The 21,338-nt window shown below is 51.5% G+C and overlaps 2 protein-coding genes across 7 annotated transcripts in view; both read left to right on the top strand.

Annotated features, from left to right (window-relative positions):
• Nucleotides 1-1,292: 1,292 nt before the first annotated feature.
• Nucleotides 1,293-12,094, top strand: MOB3C (MOB kinase activator 3C). Of its 2 annotated transcripts, none has more exons than XM_045799642.2 (4): nucleotides 1,293-1,441; nucleotides 4,742-5,210; nucleotides 7,493-7,695; nucleotides 8,013-12,094. In XM_045799642.2, the coding sequence occupies exons 2-4, from the start codon at nucleotides 4,793-4,795 to the stop codon at nucleotides 8,040-8,042; spliced, it is 651 nt and encodes a 216-aa protein (XP_045655598.1). In that variant the 5' UTR covers nucleotides 1,293-1,441; nucleotides 4,742-4,792; the 3' UTR covers nucleotides 8,043-12,094. The 2 variants fall into 2 exon arrangements, with proteins under 2 accessions (XP_045655598.1, XP_045655597.1); XM_045799641.2 differs by having other exon boundaries at nucleotides 1,309-1,549.
• A 644-nt stretch (nucleotides 12,095-12,738) lies between these two features.
• Nucleotides 12,739-21,338, top strand: part of MKNK1 (MAPK interacting serine/threonine kinase 1) — a 42,852-nt gene continuing 34,252 nt past the window's right edge. For 4 of the 5 annotated variants that reach the window (XR_015726237.1, XM_045799638.2, XM_045799634.2 and 1 more), the window contains exon 1: nucleotides 12,739-12,887. The gene's annotated coding sequence lies outside the window, so the exon portion shown is untranslated. Of the gene's footprint in view, nucleotides 12,907-21,338 lie in introns of all 5 variants that reach the window. The other variant, XM_045799636.2, reaches the window with a different exon arrangement.

The following is a 21,338-nucleotide window of genomic DNA, read 5'->3' as shown; positions in this document are numbered from 1 at the left end:
AAGAGGGTCAGCTTCATCACCTGATCGACTCTCGGGGCGCAGAAAGGGTATTGATTAGGATATCCAGCAAACGAAGGACTAGATTAGAAACCCTTCCGCAAACATGAGAGCATGCGGTTGTTTGCTTATAGGGGATTTAGGGGCAGAGTGAAGACTCAGACATCAAAAAACAAATAAAATTAAAAAAGAGAGAGAGAGAACTTTAGACTGGAGCAAAAATAGGTGCTTAGCAAAAGAATGAATCCTCAGTTCTATGCGCTGGGATTCTTAGGGATTCAGTCTGTTCGCATGCCCTCAAGCAAGCAGAAGGTCATACACAAGGGGAGCCCAGTGGGGCATCAGTGCAATAGTAAATGCCCACCTCCTGCCACCAGCTCCCCCCCACACCCCCCACCTGCTCACCTGCACCCCTCCAGAGTGACTTCTGTAACCCATCTCTCTGCCGTGGTCCTCCCATCCTGGAAGGCCTCCAACCTTCCCTCCCGTCCCAGGACAGAGTCAGCCAAATGATCTCTGGACCTGGGGGCCATAGCGCCTTGAGTACGGCATGGGGTATCTGTCTGCCCTCAGAGGAGGAACCTAAGCCGAAAAGTAGAGAGAGCAGATCGGGCCTTAAAGGTTTGGATTTGGTTGGAAGAAAGGAGGTAAAGAAAATATTCCAAACTGGGCAGAGCTGGAACAAACGTCTTATGGGGGAAAATGGGGTGACTCTGGGTGAGGAGTGAGGAGAATCTGCCCAGCCTGAGCAAAGACCCCAGCCCTGCTCGGTAGCGGAGGTGAAAGTCTGTCACCTGAGCATTCCTCAGGGCCAGTCCTTTCCGCGCTGGGTGAGGGACTCAGCTTGTGGCTCCCGAAGCATTCATTTGCCCAGCGAAGGGGCATTAAGTGTCTGCTATGTACCAGGCACTACGCCAGGAACGGAGGCCACTGGAGTGGAGAGGGCAGTCCCCATTCCTGATTGAGCTCAGGACCCACCGGGACACACATGATTCTGGGAGAGCAAGGAAACCACCATTACCTAGCAGCCCCTTTGTTTCTGCTCCACACGGAAGCTCGGTCTGTCCCCATTTTACAGTCGAGGAAGCTGAGGCTGCCTCTGTGGCAAAGTCCAAGGAGACAAGGGCCAGCTGCTCCGTCAGTGCTTTGCCCAGAGGGAAGCTGGGAGCACGCTTCGGACTTTCCGGAAAGGCGGGAGTGCGTCTGTGCACTGGGAGGGGGTCCCCTTTCCCCGCCCCTTCCCCGCCCGGAGGCCGCGGCCGGGCCCTGGCGGGCGGGGGCGGAGCTGGCGACGCCGCGGGGGCGGAGGGCGACCGCGGCCCGGGCGGGCGGGCGGACGCGCGGACAAGCGAGAGAACCGGCCGAGCCGGAGGACGGGAGGAGGAGGCGACCCGGCGCGCCGGGGATGTGACCCTGCGGCGAGAGGAGGACCGAGGCGGTCCCCGTGAGTGAGCGCCCGCGCCCCTGCCGGCGCACGGCCCAGCCTCGCTGCCACTTTTATTTCTGCGGCTGTCCCGGCGTGGCCCCGTCCGGAGGCGACCTCCGCCCCAAGGCAGGCTGGCCGCAGCGCTCGGTCCGGGGTCCGAGGCTCCGAGCTGCGAAAGTCGGGGTTGGGGGTGGCGGTGTTGCAGGGGGGCGTGTCTTCGGGAGCGGAAACGTCAGGCCTGCGCCTCTGGGTCCTACGCCCTGTCTGTCCCCTCGGCTGGGCGAGTAGGGGGGGGGGGGTCCGGGGGCGGCCTAGGGGTGGACGCGGGGGACCGAGCGCTACTGGGCAGAGTCCCGCCTGTACTTTTCTCTTGGAGCTCTGCCCTCAGGGTCCCCGCGCGCGCTCACACACACACACTTGACACAGACAGAGGCTGCATTCTGGGTTCAAACTGGGGCCAGCCGCCTGCCGAGATCTTGGGCCAGGCCTGGGGAGTGGCAGGTGTGGCCCTGGCAGGGGGGCTAAATGTCGGAAACAGTCAGGGCTACGCTGTGGTCTTCATTTGGGAAGCCCAGATGCCCACCCAGGGAGTGAGCCATCCCTGGGCACTTTAGGAGTAAAAGGACACCTAGAGTTAGGAAACAGGGGCTAAGAGGCAGAAACGGCCATAGTTCAGGGAGGGGACAGAGGTTCTGTGAGGAAAGGAAACCCTAGAAGGGCATGGGAGTGGAAAGCAAAGAGACAAGTGGCAAGTGGCTTGTATGGATTCCTCCCTCCCCCTCCTGAAGCTTACTTTTTCCTGAGAAAAGACCCAGGTCTTGAAATTCTGTAGCCAGAGGGTGGGTGTCTAGCTCACGGATCAGGACATTCAAGGTGCTGTGGGAGACTGGGGGAAGTTCAGCATATTGGGGGAACAGGAATTAGGTTGATGTAGTTGGTGGGAACATGCCTTCCCTTCTCCCTCCACTTCCCTCTTTTTCCCCTACCTCCTCCACCAGACCAGTGACAGGCTGCACAAGATGGTCCTTTACTCACTGTGATCGGCTGAGCCCCACCTCATCCCAGTTCCCAGTTCTGCCGTTGGAGATCCCCTGCCAGTAACTTGCTTTGTGAATGGCGGCTCCTCAGAAAGAGGGCCTCAGTTTCCCCATCTGTGCAAGAAGTGGGTTGGTCAGTTGATTTCTCAGGGCTCTTGCAACTCTGCAGTTCTTGATTCTAAGCTTTACTTAAAGCCTGAGTATCAACTATGTGCCAGGCCCTGACCTAGGCTGGGGGCGGGGGGGAGGGGAGGGACAACAGTGTCCAAGGAGCAGCCTCCCCCCAACCCAGGAGAGCGACATCTGGGTTCAGTAGAGGGGGCTATGGGAGGAGGTAGCATTCACCTTGACCATGTATAGTCAGACAAAGAGACCCGTGTGAGAAAACACACAGAGGCAGGAGGGTGGGGACAGGTTCAGGGATCACGCAGCAGCACCGAGGTGAGGGGGGCTTGATGGAGGGAAGTAGGTGGGAAAGATAGGGTGAGGTTATGGGTGTTGGTAACTGTCAGTAAAGGGGGCTGTGCAAAGGAGGAGAACCAGGAACCCCACCTAATTGCAGTAGGAGTGATTTTGGAAGCATCTGCCCCAAGCAGAGTTTGGAATGCAGGTGGCATGTAAAGTGTGGAAATCTCCTCCTCTGGGGTCAGGAAACTCAGGATCCACACTGGGGACTTCTCCGGAAGTCAAGGATCAAGGAATGGATGAGATGACTTTCCAGATCTTTGAGGGATTTTTTCAAGAGGACGAGATCCTGCTGGGAGACCTGCCCCTACTCTTCAAACACCTGTCACCTGTCGTTTACTTGACCATCCCCATCCTGGCCTGCCTGTTGTGGGTACAAGGAAGAATCCTTGTTCCAGACTTCTCCACTAGCCTGACTTGTTGTCTGACATGACACCTCCCTCCAACTGTCATCTCGTTCCTTCCCCCATCCTGCCCCAGCATCATGAAAGATGTGAGAAGGTTAAGTGCGCCTGTGTCAGCTCTGAGGTAAAGGCGAGGCTTTGTTTGTGGCTGTATTCAGCCTCAGTGTAGGGCTAGAGTCAGGACTCTGATTGACCGGGGTCAGGGCCAGGTCAGAGGTCAGCTTGGAGCCACAGCTCAATGCTTAGCCTGCACTCGGCCTTAGCCCTCCATCTGTGGCTAAATTCTGGTCTCAGCAGGTACCTGGGTCCACCTTTCCCAAGGGCTCACACACCCACAGGGGAGGTGAGATGACTACCACGTGAGTCCCAGAAACCTGGCCTATACCTGCGTGACCCAGGACTTTGCATGGGTCAGACTTGTACTTGCTCTGGCGGTCACCCAGCCATGGTGGAGCTGAAACTAGAATCCAGGACTCCTGCCTCCAAGCCTGCGGCTCTGACTGCTGTTCCAAAGTCTGTTCTGAGTCGGGGACCCCTCCATTTAAGAGGCAAAGCAAATTTGTCTGAATCCTAGAAAGGCCCAGCTGGGTAGATCTGACTGCATTCCCTACCTCACGGTGCCAGGCACGTAGTAGGTGCTCACAGAACATGTACTGTCAGGTGCAGGGGGAGAGGCCAGTGGCTTGTTCTGGTTTGGGGCTGGAGGAGGCTGGCTCGGCAGGAAAGGATCTCTAGCCACTGTCAGAGGAAATGGCACCCATCTGGACTTGCCACCTCCCCCTCTCCTCCAGCGCCTTCAGCCACACTCAGAGGCCACCCAGATGGTCAGATGAGGGCCCTTTCCTCTTTCAGGGTAATAAAAGGAAAGTACATTTTTGGTAGAAAAGTCCCTCCTGCTCCCTGGGAATCCCCGGTGGCCGGATGGACTACGGGATATCCCAGAGGAAGCTGAAGGCGGGGCCTTGCCCCTACCCCGACCCCCAGCACAATGCAGCCAGGCTCTCCCACGCTGCACCACCGGCTGGCCCACCGGGCGCCCCCGAGGTCATTTCATCCAGGCTCCTGCCTCCTGGCGGTCCTGCAGGAAGCCTCCACCCCCTCTCTAATGGTCAACAAGAAGTCAGATGGCACCTGTTTGGAGCCCAAGCCCAGACCTCTATGAGATGCAGTGAGAAGGGAGAGGAAACAAAATGAGACGGGAGGGCTGAGGCCGCTTGGCAGGGGAAGCGAGGGTAGCCTGGAGACAGGGCAGAGGCCCTGGCCCTAGGGGATGCGGAGGATTTAGACTCCAGGCAAAGGCTGCAGAGACTGGCCAAAAGCTGAGGGTGTGAGGGAGATGATGTGTTGGGAAGTCAAAGCCTTTTGGTGATTACCTGACCACCACGCTCCCTCTGTGCCCTTGACCCCGGCAGGGCATCCACAGGTCCTGCCCCTGCACACCTGGCCCTCCGCCCAGCCCGGCCATGGCGCTGTGCCTGAAGCAGGTGTTCGCCAAGGACAAGACGTTCCGGCCTCGGAAGCGCTTCGAGCCAGGCACGCAGCGCTTCGAGCTGTATAAGAAGGCGCAGGCGTCGCTCAAGTCGGGCCTGGACCTGCGCAGTGTGGTGAGGCTGCCGCCGGGGGAGAACATCGACGACTGGATCGCCGTGCACGTGGTGGACTTCTTCAATCGCATCAACCTCATCTACGGCACCATGGCCGAGCGCTGCAGCGAAACCAGCTGCCCGGTCATGGCCGGAGGGCCCCGCTACGAGTACCGCTGGCAGGACGAGCGCCAGTACAGGCGGCCGGCCAAGCTCTCGGCGCCGCGCTACATGGCCTTGCTCATGGACTGGATCGAGGGCCTCATCAATGACGAGGATGTCTTTCCCACTCGTGTGGGTGAGTGCCGCGGGCCGGCGAGTCAGGCCGGGGAGGGAGGGAGCCCCCAGAGCCCGTTCTACAGAGGAGGCGTTTAGTTTGGCGTAGCAGTTCTGTAAGGGGTTGGGGTGGGGGGGCAGGATTTTCATCCCCATTTTGCAGAAAAGGAAACTGAGGCTCAGAGAGGTTAAGCGTCTGCTCGAGATCGGGCATCTGGAGCTAGGATTGCCTGACTCTCAGCTTGGGACTCTTATCTGAAGCTTAACGTCCCTCCGGGAGCCACCCCGGCAAAAGCACTGTGATTCTGGGAACCTTCTTGAAGAGATGCCTCTAGGTGCTCCTAGCCAGTCACCCTGCCTGGACTGACTGACTTGCAACCTCCTGTTACTTCTGACTCTTCCCTCCAGGAAAGGGAAGGGGGTGGGGATTGGGAGGGCCAGATTGTATCTCTCCCTCAGAGGGGTCTGAGGGCAGAATTTTCCCTTGTCAGGCCCCAGCCATGGGGCCTTTTCTTATCTCAGCTGGGCAGCCTGGTGAGGGTGGCGAGAAGACATGAGTGAAGTCACACTGGCCCTGCTTCCCCACCCAAGGGCAGCAAGAGCGGGTGTTGGCCCGGGAGCTGAGCAGGCATGACACTGTATTCATCCCAGCATCGCCACCCCCACCTGGCCTCCTTGTTACTCCACGTGAAGGCTGTGGGAATCAGAGATGGGTGGGGCAGGGTGGGCAAGCCCAGAGGGGAGAAGTCTGAATACTGAGGGAGGCCGGGCACTGAGTCACAGTTCAGTGCTACAGCCCCTCCCCATCTGGGGACCTGCCATTTCCTGCACTATCCCGCCCAACAGTGGGCACCTGCATTTCACATAGGAGGACCTGAGGCCAACAGAGGGACAGTGCACTGAATCGGGGATTCAGAACTGCACTGTGGATCTCTTGGGGTCCAGGCCCCAAAGTCTAGATGGGTAGGACAAGTCTGAGGAACCCGGGCTGGGCCTGGAAGGGCTCACAAGGAGGCAGGGCTCCCCCCCCACCCCTCCGCCCGCCGCCAAGAGCTGTGAGGACCTGTATGGAGCAGGGTGGACCAGTGCGGGCCCGTGTCTGGGCTCTTACTCCCTTCTGGCCTTAACCCCCAGGCCTGGGACACCCCAGGTGTCTGTGCCTTAACCCTGGGGATGGCTCTGCCACAGCAGAGAAGAAGGAGGAGTCACCAGGATCTCTACCCTAAGCGCAGGGGACTGTGCCGAAACTGCGGCTTTTTCCCAGGCGCTGGAGCTTGTCAGGGGACCGTGGGCAGGGGCCGTGGTGTGCACCTCTGTGGGTCACTGCAGGGCCACGCCAACAGCGTTTGAACGCTGCCTCCAGTCTGGCCCTGGGCAAGTGGGGTCACTATCGCGCACCTCTGCTTTATCACGTCTAGAAGGACTACGGTAGCCGTATCAGAGGAGGCAAAAAGCGCAGAGGACCCAGCACAGGGCCCAGCTCAAAGATGGAAGGTTCTTTGTGTTACTGAGTAGTTGAAGGGACGAGAGGTATCTGAACTAGTTCTTGAGGATTTTGTAATGGTCAGGACGGGGGATCTGGGGCCTGCCCTGTGAATGTTATGAAGAGGAAGGAGTTGGGGTGGGGCTGGCGAAAGAGTTTGGGGTCAGATCATGAAGGGCTTTGAGTAGGCACCATCCTGTGAAGTTAGAACTTAATCCTGAAGACCTGTGTTTTTAAAAATGGACCAGAGATGTTGATAAACTCACCCTGGAATTATATCGAGGAGGTCACGGGGCAGTACCTGCAGACACACGTTTCTGTGGAGAGCCTGGGCATAACTTCCGTCATAGTCAAAGAGGGGCTGGTCAGTGACCTAGCGTGGTTGCAGGATCCGGCTCTGGGTGATGGGAAAATGTGGGAGATGATTTGTAGTTCAGCAGGGGAGAGGCACAGCGAGATCTGTGCTTTGTTTAAAAGGGAAGCGGGGAGGGACGCCTCGGTGGCTCTCAGTTAAGCATCTGACTTTGGCTCAGGTCATGATCTCCGGGTCCTGGGATCGAGCCCCAGCAGAGAGCCTGCCTCTCCCTCTCCCTCTGCCTCTGCCCTGCTTGTGCTCTCTCTCTCTCTCTGTCAAGTAATAAATAAAATCTTAAAAAAAAAACAAAAGGGAAGTGGGGAGAAGGCAGACCCTGGTTTCTCCGTCCCCTGCAAGGAAGTGGCCATCCTGGGTGAAGGCTGCCTGTGGCAGGGAGGGCAGGGTTGGGTAGCATTTCATTCCCAGGCTGCTGATCCCCCAACTTCTGGCCATCCCCACTCCCTAGGAGTTCCCTTCCCCAAGAACTTCCAGCAGGTCTGCACCAAGATCCTGACCCGCCTCTTCCGGGTCTTCGTCCACGTCTACATCCATCACTTCGACAGCATCCTCAGCATGGGGGCCGAAGCACACGTCAACACCTGCTACAAACACTTCTACTACTTCATCCGCGAGTTCAGCCTGGTGGACCAGCGGGAGCTGGAGCCACTGGTGAGGCCGGGCCCCTGCCGCCCTCCCCTCTCAGGGCTAGCCTTGGAGTTTTCAGATCCAAAGGCTACCTACTTTCAGAAAATCCAATACCTACGTGGATAAGTAGGGGAAGGCAATTCATTGAGCAGTGGATTCTGTACTTTAATAGAGAATTCATTCTAGTCTCAGTTTATAGACTCTGATCTATAGCCTGGACTTGGGAGGGGGCAGGAAGGGGCCAGATTCAGGCAGAAGAACAGCCAGGCCCCATGGTTTGGGAAGGGGCTGCCTGGTAGGTTGAGCTCTGACTGACCCCTTCCTACCTTCTGTGTCTGCAGAGGGAGATGACAGAGCGGATCTGTCACTGAGCCCAAGCCTGGAGTTGTTGCCTGTCAGCTGGACCATCTGAACACAGTGCAGCTGGGGAGTGGACCCCCCAGGAATCTGGTAGCAGAGGAACCAGAAGTCCGTGGGACCCCTCCACACACACAAAGCCCCTGGATTTGTGGTTCTCAGGCGTCTGCCCACATCCCCCCTGACTGCTTATGAATGGAGGAGGGGAGAGTTTAACGGTGGGCAAACAGAAGGAAAGAAGGAGCTACATCTCCACATGGAGTCTAAGGGTGGGATAGGCCAGGTGTCTGCTCCAATACTTGACCCTTCCTTAGTGGTTCCCATGCCCATGTGGGGAATGTGAATGGGGCTGAAGGATAGCGAGCAAGGTCAAGAGCGTAAGCAAGCGGTGTGTGAATAAGTGCAGATGACTCTGTGTGAGTGTGTGATTTTCCCTGTGGGGTGTGTCTGTAAGAGCTGGCTGCCTGAGACCCTCCATGGCACATAGTAGGCCCTCCATACATGCTAGGTAAACGGATGAATGGAAGGAAGGAGGGACGGAAGGAGGAATTGGGACCCCCGGACCATGAGCACTGTGGGAGTGATGACAGGTCAGTGGCCTGACCATGTGTGGAAGTGCACAAACTGATTGTAGATGTAGCTCTTTATCTGAACCTTCAGGCCATCAGCTTCCATAAGCATGAGTCCTGAGGAGCCGGAGGGACAGAAGAAGGGAGTCTTGCCTTGAGTACCTAAACCCCTGGCCCACCACAGACACAGGTTCTGATTTGCTGAGCCAGAGATGCCCAGGAACTGTCATTTCGCTCATCCCTCTGCCTCTAGGAAGCCTGATTATAGACAGCCTCCTGAGGGCCAGAGGCAATCCCTCATGTCCACAAAAGTCCTTTGGTCCTTAAATTGGGAAGCATACACTCCCATCTAGATCCCAGAGTCTATAGACTTGGCTCTTAGGATCTGAAGCCCAGCGCAAGATAATCCTCCAACCCAAGGAGCTAGTGCACCTTGAATTTGGCAACACCGGAGACTCGTCTCCCATCCCCGGGCAGTAAAGACATGTTGCTAGTGAACGGACTCTTCCAGGCTTGGAAAGCCCCCATCCTTCAAGGACCTGCCTCCTGTCCAGCCATCCTCTAGACATTCCACCTGGTTGGATAGCTGTCCCCAGAGAAGCTGGAATGTTCATTCGACACTCCATTACTCCACACCGTCGTGCCCAGACCCACAGGTGGGGAAACTGATGCAGGGACGGGACCCTCCCTCCTAGAGCCTCTACACTGGGAGGCCAGGATGGAGAGCCGGAAAGGGCCCAAGGATCGTCCAGCCTCACAGAATCATCTGTGTACATAGGAGGAAGCTGAAGCCAGGAAGAAAGGAGAGAAACTGTCCAAGGCCTCACAGAGAGGCTTTTGTGGAGCTGGAGTAGAAGCCAGGGGTCCTGACTCCCACCCCAGGGCCTGCGGATTGCTACGTAGGGAGATGAGCTGCATGTGGAAGGACGGTTTGACAGCCCCTCTCTAGAGCTCACTTGTTCCTGCTTTGAGCAAGGATTTCCAGTGAGTGCCAGAGTGCCCCACTGCTCCTCAGGTCTGCTGGGGCTGTATGCTGAGCCAAGCCTCCAAAATTATGCCCCTCTCCATGGCCCAGCAGCTGCCTGATCTCTGAGGAAGCAGATGGGGCTCCTGGGGCCAGCCAGCTGGACCCCAGACCACTGCCTCTGGAGAAGTTCCCGAGGGAAACACTGACCCAGCAGCTTTGCCAGAGGCTCTGGGGTGGGCTAGGGTCCGGGGGATCAGAGATTCCCTCAGGGAGGTCTGTGGATTGGAAGATGGGTTCTAGGCTGTGGGCAGTGCTGACTGCGGAGGGGGTGGGGAGACGGGAAATCTATTTTTGTGAAACAGAGGGAAGGGTTTATTATTGTTATTTTTGGTAAAATAAAGGAGGCAAACTAAAGCAGCACTGGTGGGAAGCTGTGGTCTGGGTGCCACATGGCTCCTGGGCAGGCTGTGGAGGGAACTGGGCCAGAATGGAGAAGGGAGGGCTTTTTGTCCTGAGATCCCAGGCCATCTGGAGGGTTGGCTGGTGTGGTCATGTCTGGCTTAGCTCTCCAGGGTGGAGACACCAAGGTTTTCCCAGGGCTCTGGGAATTCTGGACCCAGACTTTCTGGCCTAGTCTAGGACCCTTGGAGTAGGGAGCACTGGCCTTTTCCTTCAGGGAATTCAGTCTCTCAGGAGTCTGTCCTTGTTTCAGCTCAGGTTCCCTGGCATAGCTATTCTCAACCCACCCCCTTAGTCTATGTGGTTTATTGGAGCGAATGGGTCAAGGGACAGAGCAAAAATAAAGTCCTAACCCTAATCACAGCAAAGGAAGCCCTTCTCAAGAAAAGGCTGTTTGTGGGGTGCTGGCTAGAACTCAAAGTGGGGGGTGGCAAGACATGGGGCTGACTTCTAAGCTTATTCCTCAGGAGACATCTGAGCCCCTTAGCGCTCGCTGTCATTCCACTGTCCCTTACCCACCAGCTGCCCAGACAAGAGTCAGCAAAGGGCCACCTAAGAGCTCTTTCTTCTCCCCGAGAAGGAGATAGGGTGGTTTTGTGCAGTGGCTCTCCTGGGAGGCAGAGGCCTGGAGTCCAGTCCCAGCCTAGCCCCTGAGGTACAGTGGTGGCCTCTTTCCCCTCTAGACCTCGATTTCCCAGTCTGTTTCATGACCAGGTGTGGGAGTGAGGGACTGACTTATCTCTGAGTTCATTCATTACTCACAGTCTGTGGATCATTCACAATTTTAACAGTAATAGCTAATACTATGTGTTGGGCACAGTTCTAAATGCTCCACATGTAATAGCTTAGTCTTTGGCTAGCTGCCTGGCTCCCTTCCGGGTACCCAGTATCCCTGCTTTCACTGCTTTAGTATCTGGAAGGCCTTCCACTCTGCCATTCCTTCTGGCTCACCAGAGAAGGCCCAGCCCAGCATCCTAAAAGGTGGCCCTGCTTGCACACCTCCTATGACAGATCACCCACTACCTCCTCAATGGCTGAACAGCTCAGATTCAAAATTCAGGCTCTGTGTTCATAGTTGTTTTGGAATACACCATGGCAGAGAAAGTAAATTTATCTCAGAACTGTGTGGCCAAGGCCTGCACTTAACATCGGAATGTCTGACTATATCAGGAAGACATCACAGAACTGCTTTTGAGAAATTCAGAGAAGGATGCTCAGAGAAGACTGGACAGAGGTAGAGAAAAAGAAGGATACAGAAGAGAGAGCTGGGGCTTCAGCAAGCCAGAGGAAAGCAGGCAGCATTTCCCCCACCCCATAGGGCAAAACTTGGCAGGAGAGGGTTCTGTGAGAGGCAATGTGTTGGGGGTAGAGGGACAGTTTGGTTGGGCAGCCACTGCAGAAGACTTTGTTTTCCTGTTTGTTCAAGATCCATAAAAATATTTAGAGCAGGGAATGAGGGGGAAGCAAGGCACTCTCCCCATTTTGGGGCAGAGAGCATCTACCATTGAGTAAAGGATAGCCCACCACCCTTGGCCCTGGTGAATGCTATAGCTTCTTCTTTGAGGTTTCCTGCCGCCACTCCCACTCTTCCGGCCCCAGAAGCTATGTGTAGTGCATGGTGAAGGAAGCCACAGTATGGCTGGAGGTCTACCCGATTTGGGGGAGCCCTCCTGGAGCCCTTCCTTCTCTGAATCCTCCAGAGCCCTCATCTGGTATTAATTGAATCATGTACATAAAGACAGCAATTTTGAGAACCTGGATTGAAACATAGGCCTGAGAGGCTCAGGACCAATTGACTATTTAGATATTTAGGGAACAAAGAAAAGAACAGGCCAGCATGGCTGCTGAGGACATGAAGCTTGAGTGGGCTGAGAAGGTGATGGGTGGGAGAGGTCAGGATATTACAGGGGCCTTCAGGTTGAACTAAGGGATTCTATAAGTGGCTCAACACAGAAGCTTGGGAGAAGGCCCCCTCTCCAGCCTTCACCCAGACTGAGAAATGTAGCAAATCCCTGAATGTTCTCTCAGGTTCAACCTCCTTCCATCATACAGATGAGAAGACTGAGCCCAGAAGGGGAAAGGAACAAACCTTTATCAGGATGGTGTGTTGGAAATCTAAGAGGCTCTTAACTAGCAGTGCTCACCAGACCCACACGACAATTCTGAGACAGACAGGGAAGGGATCTTTTACTTCCATTTCACCAAGGAGGAAACACACTCAGAGTCAGGACCTGAATTAAACCCAAGTCAGCACTCTCATTCCCTCATTACACTTGCAGCCTGGGGGAAGACAGGGGGCTGGTTGAAAGAGCAATTTAAGCGCAGTTGGTTTTCTCCAAGAAATGAACTTTTAAGTGCTTAATTTTGAACTACTGAGGGCAACGCTTTGCTCAAGGAAACTCTTACGGTGAAATGATAGGTACGCAAACGTCTGAAGAAATCTTACAGAATTCGCCCTCGTTTTAGAAAAGACTGTCAGCATTTCCCCATATGCAAAAGACACTTTAAAAATTCACACGGAAGCTCTCGGAAGCTGTCGGTAAATGGTAATACACCTGCCGCTGCTTGGTCGCCTCCCTCCGGGAGCTTCCCCGACTTCTCGACCTTCACTCGGAAAAAAAATAGCATCGACGAGAGCTAAGCCCCGCCCCAGCAATCTTCCCGCCCCTTTCTAGCGCGTCTTCCCAGTTTACTTAGCTCGCCCCCACCCTTACGCGGGGCGTAGCCATCAGGGCGCAGCCATCAGGGCACATGCGCGGCTCCGCCCCTCTCCGGTCGGGCCCGCCCCTCGAGTCTAGTACCGCCTCTTCCGCGTTCTCGGAGCGACCTGCAGGTGGGTTCGCGCGACCGGTCCCGCAGCTGAGGTAAAGGAGACACAGCGAGGTATCCCTCCGAGCAAAATGGGGCGGGGGTCTGTGAACGAGTCGGTGTGCCCGGGACAGGGCAGTCAGGGCCTTCAGAGTGGCCCGAGGTCACGATCCGATCGTGCTGCGGAGGGACCGCCGAAGGGAACGCTTCTTTAGGGCTCTCCTCGGGGACCCCGTCTGTGACCTGGCGGGGTTCCGTCTGTGGCGAGCCCACGAAGTGGCGTGTGGCCCTGGCCGGGGCTCAGCCGGTGCCTGGGGTCAGGATTAGGTTGTGACAGGTGTCCGAGGTCGGAGCTCAGTCAGCGGCCAGTTTGAAACTCAGTCCCTACCACGCTGTATGGCTGGGCTCAAGGCTTGGATAGTCCAACATCACGAATAGATTTTCACGTGAGGAGTTTATCATCTGTGTGCACTACCTTATTTTCAAGTTAACTGTTTTCATCTGAAAGCTCTTGACATGTGTGGGTTCGCTGTACAGTGAAGAGAGATGATGCAGGGCATATTCTCTTCTTAGGGAGTTTCCAGGCTGCCGTTCAGATGGTCATTGGCGGATCAGAGCCCAGCGCAGGTGACATGAATGAAATGTTGGAAGTGCTTGACTTCGGGTTAGGTAGTCCTGGGTTCAGATCACACCTCTGCCACTACCTAGCTGTGTGTCCTTGAGTCTGTTCCCTTCTCAGAGCTTTGGTTTATCTTGTATAAAAGGGGCATAATAAGGTCATTGTGAAGGTTGACTAGGATTACATGTGTCACCTAGTGTGGCACCCATCACAAAATGGGTGCTGAATACATGGCAGCTGTGATTTCTAGAAACTAGGTCATTTTGGATGGGAGTACTCTAGAGAGGCCCCTGGGGAAGAGTTGAAGTGACCTAAGTCTTGAAGCCTCCTTGGGCTTTATAGGTGGAACTGACCTTGCAGGATGGGAAGGGAACGAGTCTTGTTGACCTTGGCTCATGTGCCAAGTACCACACTGGGCCATTGATCTATATGGTTGCACTGGATCCTCAGCCATTGGCCTGGTGCTTTGAGTCTCACTACCCTTTGCTTCAGCCCGTCTAAAAAGGGCGAGGCTGAAAGGTGATGTAAAGAGGAGACCCAGGGTCGGGTTTTCATATGGAGCTGAACCAGCTGGAGACTTTGGTGTCCCCTTCCCCAATTTCTTTCTTTCTTTCCCACCTCCGCTCTTCCCCTTGTGTGATCCCAGAGTTAACTGGGTTCTTGACTTTGGGAAGGCTGTTACTCTAGTGCTCTGGCAGATTTTGATGGTTAGAGGGCCTGGCAAGAGAGCACCTCTTAAACTTAGATTGCGTGAAGCTGAACCTCGGCAGAGAGAAGCTCTGTGAACAGGACCTGTTGGATTCCAGTACATGCTTAGGAAGTGTACGTGATCTCCTGTTATGTGGTCCCATAGTAATCTAGTAATTTGGTTCCTTTTGCATCCTTTTCATGGGTGCCCATGTGATCTTCCTTAGACAATGTTCTCATCATGTTATGTCTCTGCTCAGAAACCTTGGCAGGCTTCCTTGCCTACTATATAGAGTCTGGACTCCTCAGCTGCATAGACAAGTCCCCCCATAATCTGTTCCCAAACATCTCTCCTGCCTTGTTTCCCTTTGTTCTCCCAAACCTGCACCCTGTGCCTCAGTCAAAATAAACTAGTTTTTGTTCCTTAAACACTCCCTCCATATTTCTTTGCTCGCATTCTCTTCCTGACATTCCCTCCTCCTTCCCATCTTTCAAGGCCAATGTCTCATGTGACCTTCTCAGTGAAGCTTCTCTGATTCCCTTGCTGGATTAGTTGCCCTCCTTCGCATCTTCTGTAGCCGGGGCTGAACTTTGAATATAGCTCTGATTACTGTCTACCTTGGGGTATGTCACCCCATGTGTACTCTGAGTACACTGGTACTAAGGGACCATGTCTATTTCATCCCTCCTCTTCCTGGCGCATAGTAGGTCTTTGCAGTGTTTGTGGTTGAATGAGTCATTAACATTTTTTATTTACTCGCTTTGGTCTTTGTTTTATGAGCTTTCAGGTTCAGAGTGGGCCTTTGTGTTTCTCCTTCTCTTTGTGCCTATGGAGAGCCCTAGTTTAGATTGATGATGCCCTGATTACAGGCCATCAAAGGCAAGAAAGCGCAGGAGTTCTGTACAAGGCAAGATTCTTCATTGCTGTTATTGTTCTCTTGCCTTTGCTGTGAGTTTTGTTGGAAGGAAGGTGGTGCTCTGTTCAAAGACCTGAACTGAGTGTGATACAGTTCATGCAAGGGAAGACTCACAGGTGGTTTATTAATCTGTTGTTCTGCCTTTGGCCTTGGCATTTGCCCTGGTCCTTTTATTTGGGAACCTGCAACTACAAATTTGCATTTTCCCTTGCCAACAGCTTCAGCATGTGGAACAGAAGTCTCTTTGATAATCATACAAAAATACACATTGTTGATAGTAGAAGGAGCTTGGGAACCATCTGGTTCTACCTCTGATTTTACAGATGGGAGAGGCCCCAAGAGGGGAAGGACTTGATTAAGACTGCACAAGGAATCAGTCAGTGGTGCAGATAGTACTAAAAGTGATATAGTACTAAAAGTCAAAGTCCTGACTGTTTTTTCCAGTCCACTACCTTTTTAATATACTATCTAACATTTATTGAGCACGTACTATACGGCAGATACTGTTTTCGTGCTTTATATGTAACACCTTAAAACTGTTTATAGAGTTGGAAACTGAGGCAGATAGAAATCATTCGGATCAACTTTCTGATTCCATAACTCTGATTTCTAATATGGTGGAAATGGCAGTCATCTCCTAACCAGTGGGTGGAACAGTTCTCCAAAGAGCTTGCTCCCAGATCATGCCATCTCTGTGAGTGAGAGATGTCCTCCTGGCAGTGTGACTCTGTAACCTGGGGCGATGTCTTGAGAGGAGTCCACAGTGCATTGAAAGAAGGGATGAAAAAAAATGAAGCGAGCCAATGAGTATTAGTTTATCATGTTTATCAAGTCAGGTAGTAAATGCCGTTTTAGAATAAACTCAGTCGAGGATCTTTCTGTAAAGATTCCCAGTCAAGGGTGGCAAGATTCAATTCAATAAACATATTGAGCTCTTGCTACGTACAAAACCCTGGTATTGAGGAATAAACACAGAGGAAAACAACACATTTCCTGCTCTCCAGTGAGTAATTGTCTTCTCAGAGCCTTCTCCCTCCAGTGTAGTTGGGAAGATAGAGAAGCACATAAATAACTGAAATCAGACTGACTGTGGTAAATGTAGTAAGGAATGTCAACAAAGTGGGAGTTTGGGAAAAGGAGAAATCAATCCCAGCACGACCAGACGGGGTCTTGAGAAGGATTACTGAAGGTGGAAATTTATGCCGGGCTTTGGAAGAAGTTCATTCCTATGAGAAGCCTCATTTGAGCAGTGGTCTAGAAGTGGAAATGAGCAGGTGTGTGTGTGTGTGTGTGTGTGTGTGTGTGTGTGTGTGTGTGTGTGTAGGAGAGGAATGGACTTGGTAAGGAGAGGAAATAAGCTGACATGGTAGATTGTGTGTGTGTGTGTGTGTGTGTGTGTGTGTGTGTGTGTGTGTAGGAGAGGAATGGACTTGGTAAGGAGAGGAAATAAGCTGAAATGGTAGATTGTGGCCAAAATGTAGAGAGGAGTTGGGAGGAAAACATTAACATTTATTGAGGGTCTTCTCTGTATTGTGGCTTGCAATATGTTAGAGGCTTTACGCACTATGATTTATTTCATCCTCACAATCCTACAATATGGGGATATTTATCCCCGATTTAAAGACGAAGAAGCCAGACCTCAGCAAGATTAAAGTGTCTTGCCCAAGGTCAGGTAGCGAGTAAGTGACAGAGCTTGGTCCAAACTTAGGAGTGTTGGATTTCAAAGACCTATGTTCTTTCCATTATGCTGCAAGCCTCCTAATACCATGACTAAGGCTCTGTTTACTCTGGCTGCATAATGGAGGCTAGTCTGGAGCAAAGAAGGTCCCAGAAGGAGGACATCAACGAGGAAGCTGTTAGGATAGTCCAGTTCAGGCTTAAACTGTGAACCACCAGCCTAATATGGAAGCTGCCCGGTCCAGGTCTGCTCGATTGGTTTAACGTGTGAGCATTTTTGGCAGCTGCTGTAGCACCATCAACCAAGTATGTTGCCATCTTTTGCTGGTAGAACCTCAGAATCCATTTACAGAGGCTGCTGGCATCCTTGTGTTTCAGGCATAGGTTCTAATGTGAGATTAGCAGTTCATTACAGAAAAGTGTGGGGAGGGAACCCATTTGGCAGGTACCATTCCTTCATTTTCTCACTCTGAAATTCAACAAGAATCTATAATGGAGGAAAGAGGTCCACGCTCAGAGTTACTAGGCTGGTTCATTCAAGCCCTGGTTCTGCTCATTATCATCTGTGAGTCCTTGTTCTCAGCTTATTTCTCTGTAATATTGGGTCTGTATGGGTTCATTTCTGAGATCTCTTCTCTTGCTAATATCATGTGTCGCTTTGCTCTTTCCGGCTTGGGGTAGTGTAAGGAAGTGGCTGGGAATATGTTCCTGGATTCTGAGAGATTAGGCTTTAAATTCCAGCCTCTCCATCCTTCTTCTGGATTGACAGTAGCTAGGTTATATATAGACTCCAGAGTTGGACTGGCTAGGTTTGAGTCCTGGCTCTATCACTTGCTAGCTGTGTGACTGGGGCAAGTTATTTAATCTTCCTGTGTCTCCGTTTCTCCATCAGTAAAATGGGGGTACAAATATTACCTACTTCATAGCATTGTTACGAGAATTGAGATAACTTTAGTCAAACAGTTAGCACAGGGCCCAGCACATAGTATGTGCTCAATGAATGTTAGCTTTAATAATAATCATATTAACAATTATTAATGTCCCATTAGCTATTGTTTTTATAGAAGGAAGATTTATTTAGGCAGTTTTCCCTACTGTCTTACTCTGACATTGCTGCCCTCTCTTGCCTTCCATTGCTTCATCAGGAAACTTTGAAATAATACATTGTTCTATCACAGAGCTGCAAAGTGTAACATGACAGAAAGTGCCTGCAGGAAAAGGGTCAGTTAAAAGTCAGTGGCTCATTAGAGAATCTTACCTGACTTGTGTTTTCACCCACTTCTCTCCACAGTAAACAGGAACAGAGCAGCATACTTATTCCCCTTTGCACAGCCTTCAACAAAAGTGCTAAGTAAGACCCCTCCAATTCACTTGCCAAAAAGTACAATAACAGAATCTCTGGAAAAGTGGTACCTAATTTGGTTCTTCTTTCTCTCCAGCTTAAACCCCTCTGACCTTAACTTAAGCCATTTCTTCTTGTTCCACTTTCCATGAATATGGAAAACTTCCTTCTGATTATAAAGGCAGATGAGATCAAGATTTTCTCATGAGAACCTTTTGTGTACTTAAAGCCAGAATCGAGTTAGGCCTCCTCTTCTCTTCTCCAGGCTAAGCAGCCTTGGTTTCTTTTACCTTACTCTTAAAACCTATTTTCCGTTGCTTGGATCATATTGGTCATGCTTCTTTCTTTTCGGTTTTTCTACTTCTTGGCAGTGACCCAGACTGCTTAGTCTGCTAATAAGAGTCCAGCTAAGACAGTTTAAGGGAAGAATAACTTCAGGTGTTTTCATTCATTCATTAACATTTATTGAGTATTTGCCCCGTGCCAGGCCCTGTGCTAGGTGTAAGGTACCCAGAGAGGAATCAGAGTCTTCACCCTATCCTCAGCTCGCAGTCTAAGGGGAGATGTGCAATCACATGTTACAGATGCTGGGATAGGACTCTGCACAAGTGTGGAGAGCTGGAGATTGTTGAGGGCAATTAGGTAGAAACAGATCACCCATTCTGCCTGGACTGTAGGTCAGGATTTCTGTAGAGGAATGGTAGGACGTAATGCAGGAGGGGTCATCTGAGGCAAGCTTGTGAAGGCCCTGAGTACAGCACAGGGGCTTGGTTATTCCAGCGGAGTGGATACCCATTAGAAGTGTTGGAGCAAGGAAGTGACACGCTCAAATTTGGCTTTTTGGACCAAGGACAGAGATACCACAAGCCTTAGTCTTATCTGCCCTTCATGAATGTTTTCATATTACTTAAAAATAATATGATGGATCCCTTGTTTATATACAGGCTATTTTTGCTCTAAAACTTCCATAGAAAAACTAGTTCTTGAAGTCTGGAGAATTTTCTTTCCATATACAGGTAGGAAGTTCAGAAGAAATGAGAGGGAATTGAGTGCCCAGCCTATATAAGACCAGGTGGCAGGCCGCTGTGTGTCAGTGTGGTCTGGCCACATTCATCCTTTCCCAGCCCTATCCCAGGAAGAGGTCCAGGAAGGAGGGGAGGGTTCCAGGGTTCATTGGGGGTATTTGGTAAGCAACTCTGAGAAGATTCAGGCAGTGTGAGAGTCAGAAGTTCTGGGAAAAGAGACCCAGAGGAATTTGAAATGGTGGCAGAAGGAATCAGGGCCAACCAGGCACTTAGAATCCTGGGTCACGAATCTGAAAATCAAATTCTATCTCTCTGCCTTTGTACTTTGCTATCAGTTTATTCCTTCTGGCTGCCCAGTTGTGGTTTACAGACTGCATTCCAGGGCCACAGCTGATCTTGGGAAGCCATGTCTCAAGCTAGAGTCATAATTGCTATTTATTGAGTGCCTACTCTATGCCAGCCTTTGTGCTGTGAACTTGAAATACAGTAGCTCATTTAATTCTCACAACAACTCTGCAGCGTAGGTGTTCTTGCCCCCATTTTATAGATGCTGACAGTGAAGCAGAGAGGTTAAGTATTGTGTCCAAGACAATCTCATTAGTGAATGGGAAGGCCAGAATCTGATTCTAGGCCCCCATGGCTCAAAAGCCCATGGACTTTCTACCTCCCCAGCCCTTGAGTAGTTCCAAACAGCAGAATAACACAAAATCCATAAAAAATTCTGAAGGCTGTCTTTACTATAGACCTGCTACAGGTGGAAGTGAACAGAGGTGCGTTCGTGTGCATATGTGCATTGGGGGGGGGGAGGAATGGAGTTGGTGAGGAGGGGAAATAAGCTGGGTTGGCAAACATGGCCTACAGTCTGTATCTGGCTCACCACCTGTTTTGTGTGGACTGCAAACTAAGAATACTTATTACATTTCTAAATGATTGAGGGAAGCATTCAAGAAGATTAATATTTGTGATGGGAATATTATCTAAAATCCAAATTCTAGGGGCACCTGGGTGGCTCAGTTGGTTAAGGGTCCAAGTCTTGATTTCAGCTCAGGTCATGATCTCAGGGTCCTGAGATTGAGCCCCTCATTTAACTGCATGCTCAGCAGGGAGTCTGCTTGAGATCATTTCCCTCTCCCTCTGCCCCTCTCCCTGCTCGTGTGCTTGCTCTCTTTTCTCTCTCTCTCTCAAATTAATTAATTAATTAAAGGGCGCCTGGGTGGCTCAGTCTGTTAAGCATCTGACTCCTGATTTCAGTTCAGGTCATGATCTCAGGGTTGTGGGATCACGCCCCGTGGTTGGGCTCTGTGCTCAGCATGGAGTCTGCTTGTCCCTCTCCCTCTGTTCCTCACTCCACTTGCACTCACTCTTTTTCTCTGTCTCTAAAGCAAACAAATAAAATCGAAAGAAGGAAGGAAGGAAGGAAGGAAGGAAGGAAGGAAGGAAGGAAGGAAGGAAGGAAAGGAAGGAAGAGAAAGAAAGAAAGAAAGAAAGAAAGAAAGAAAGAAAGAAAGAAAGAAAGAAAGAAAGAAAGAAAAAGAAGAGGGAGGGAGGAAAGAAGGAAAGAAAGAAAGAAGAAAAGAAAGAAAGAAAATTCAAATTAGCCTTTATAGAAATATAGTCACAATCATTCATTTACGTATTGTCTGTGGCTGCTTTCAGTCTACAAAGGCAGAATTACGTAGTCACGATAGAGATCATGCAACATAGAAAGCCTAAACTATTTACTATCAGGCTCTTTGTAGAAAAAAAAATTGGCCAACTCCTACTGTAGGCAACAAGAAGGAACCTGTGGCAAGACTAAAGGCAAAGAGTTAAAGTTCAAAGTTGTTCAAGGTTGTTCCTGGAGATGAGGCCATAAGGAGAGGGAGTGTAACCTGAGCTTCTTTGGGCCCTGGAAATAGTTTCATTGGGCCACAGAAATTTGTTGGGGAGTAAAAATGCACGATAGGAAGAATAATTGTATACGCGAACACTCTCTATTGGACAATAAAGAAATATTTTATGGATGAAGTAATGTAGTCAGATATTTACTAGAGCCCTTTTTGAGCCAGATACTGTGCTAGATACTAGAAATACAAACATGAAAAAGATCCGTCCCTGCCTTTGAGGAGCTTATGGCCTAGTGGCCAAGCCATGTATGTGTGTGAATACCCAGCTCTGTGTATTATCATAGCATATGCTGTGGATGTGATGAAATGCTGGGTGAAGTAGAAAAAAGTCAAGGACTGCTGTAACTTGTGGGA

Source organism: Ursus americanus, chromosome 12, assembly GCF_024610735.1.
Source record: "Ursus americanus isolate L20-20 chromosome 12, mUrsAme1.1.p, whole genome shotgun sequence".
Taxonomy (NCBI): Eukaryota; Metazoa; Chordata; class Mammalia; order Carnivora; family Ursidae; genus Ursus; species Ursus americanus.
Note: the sequence above shows the minus strand (reverse complement) of the source record. Positions and strands in the feature narration are given on the sequence as shown.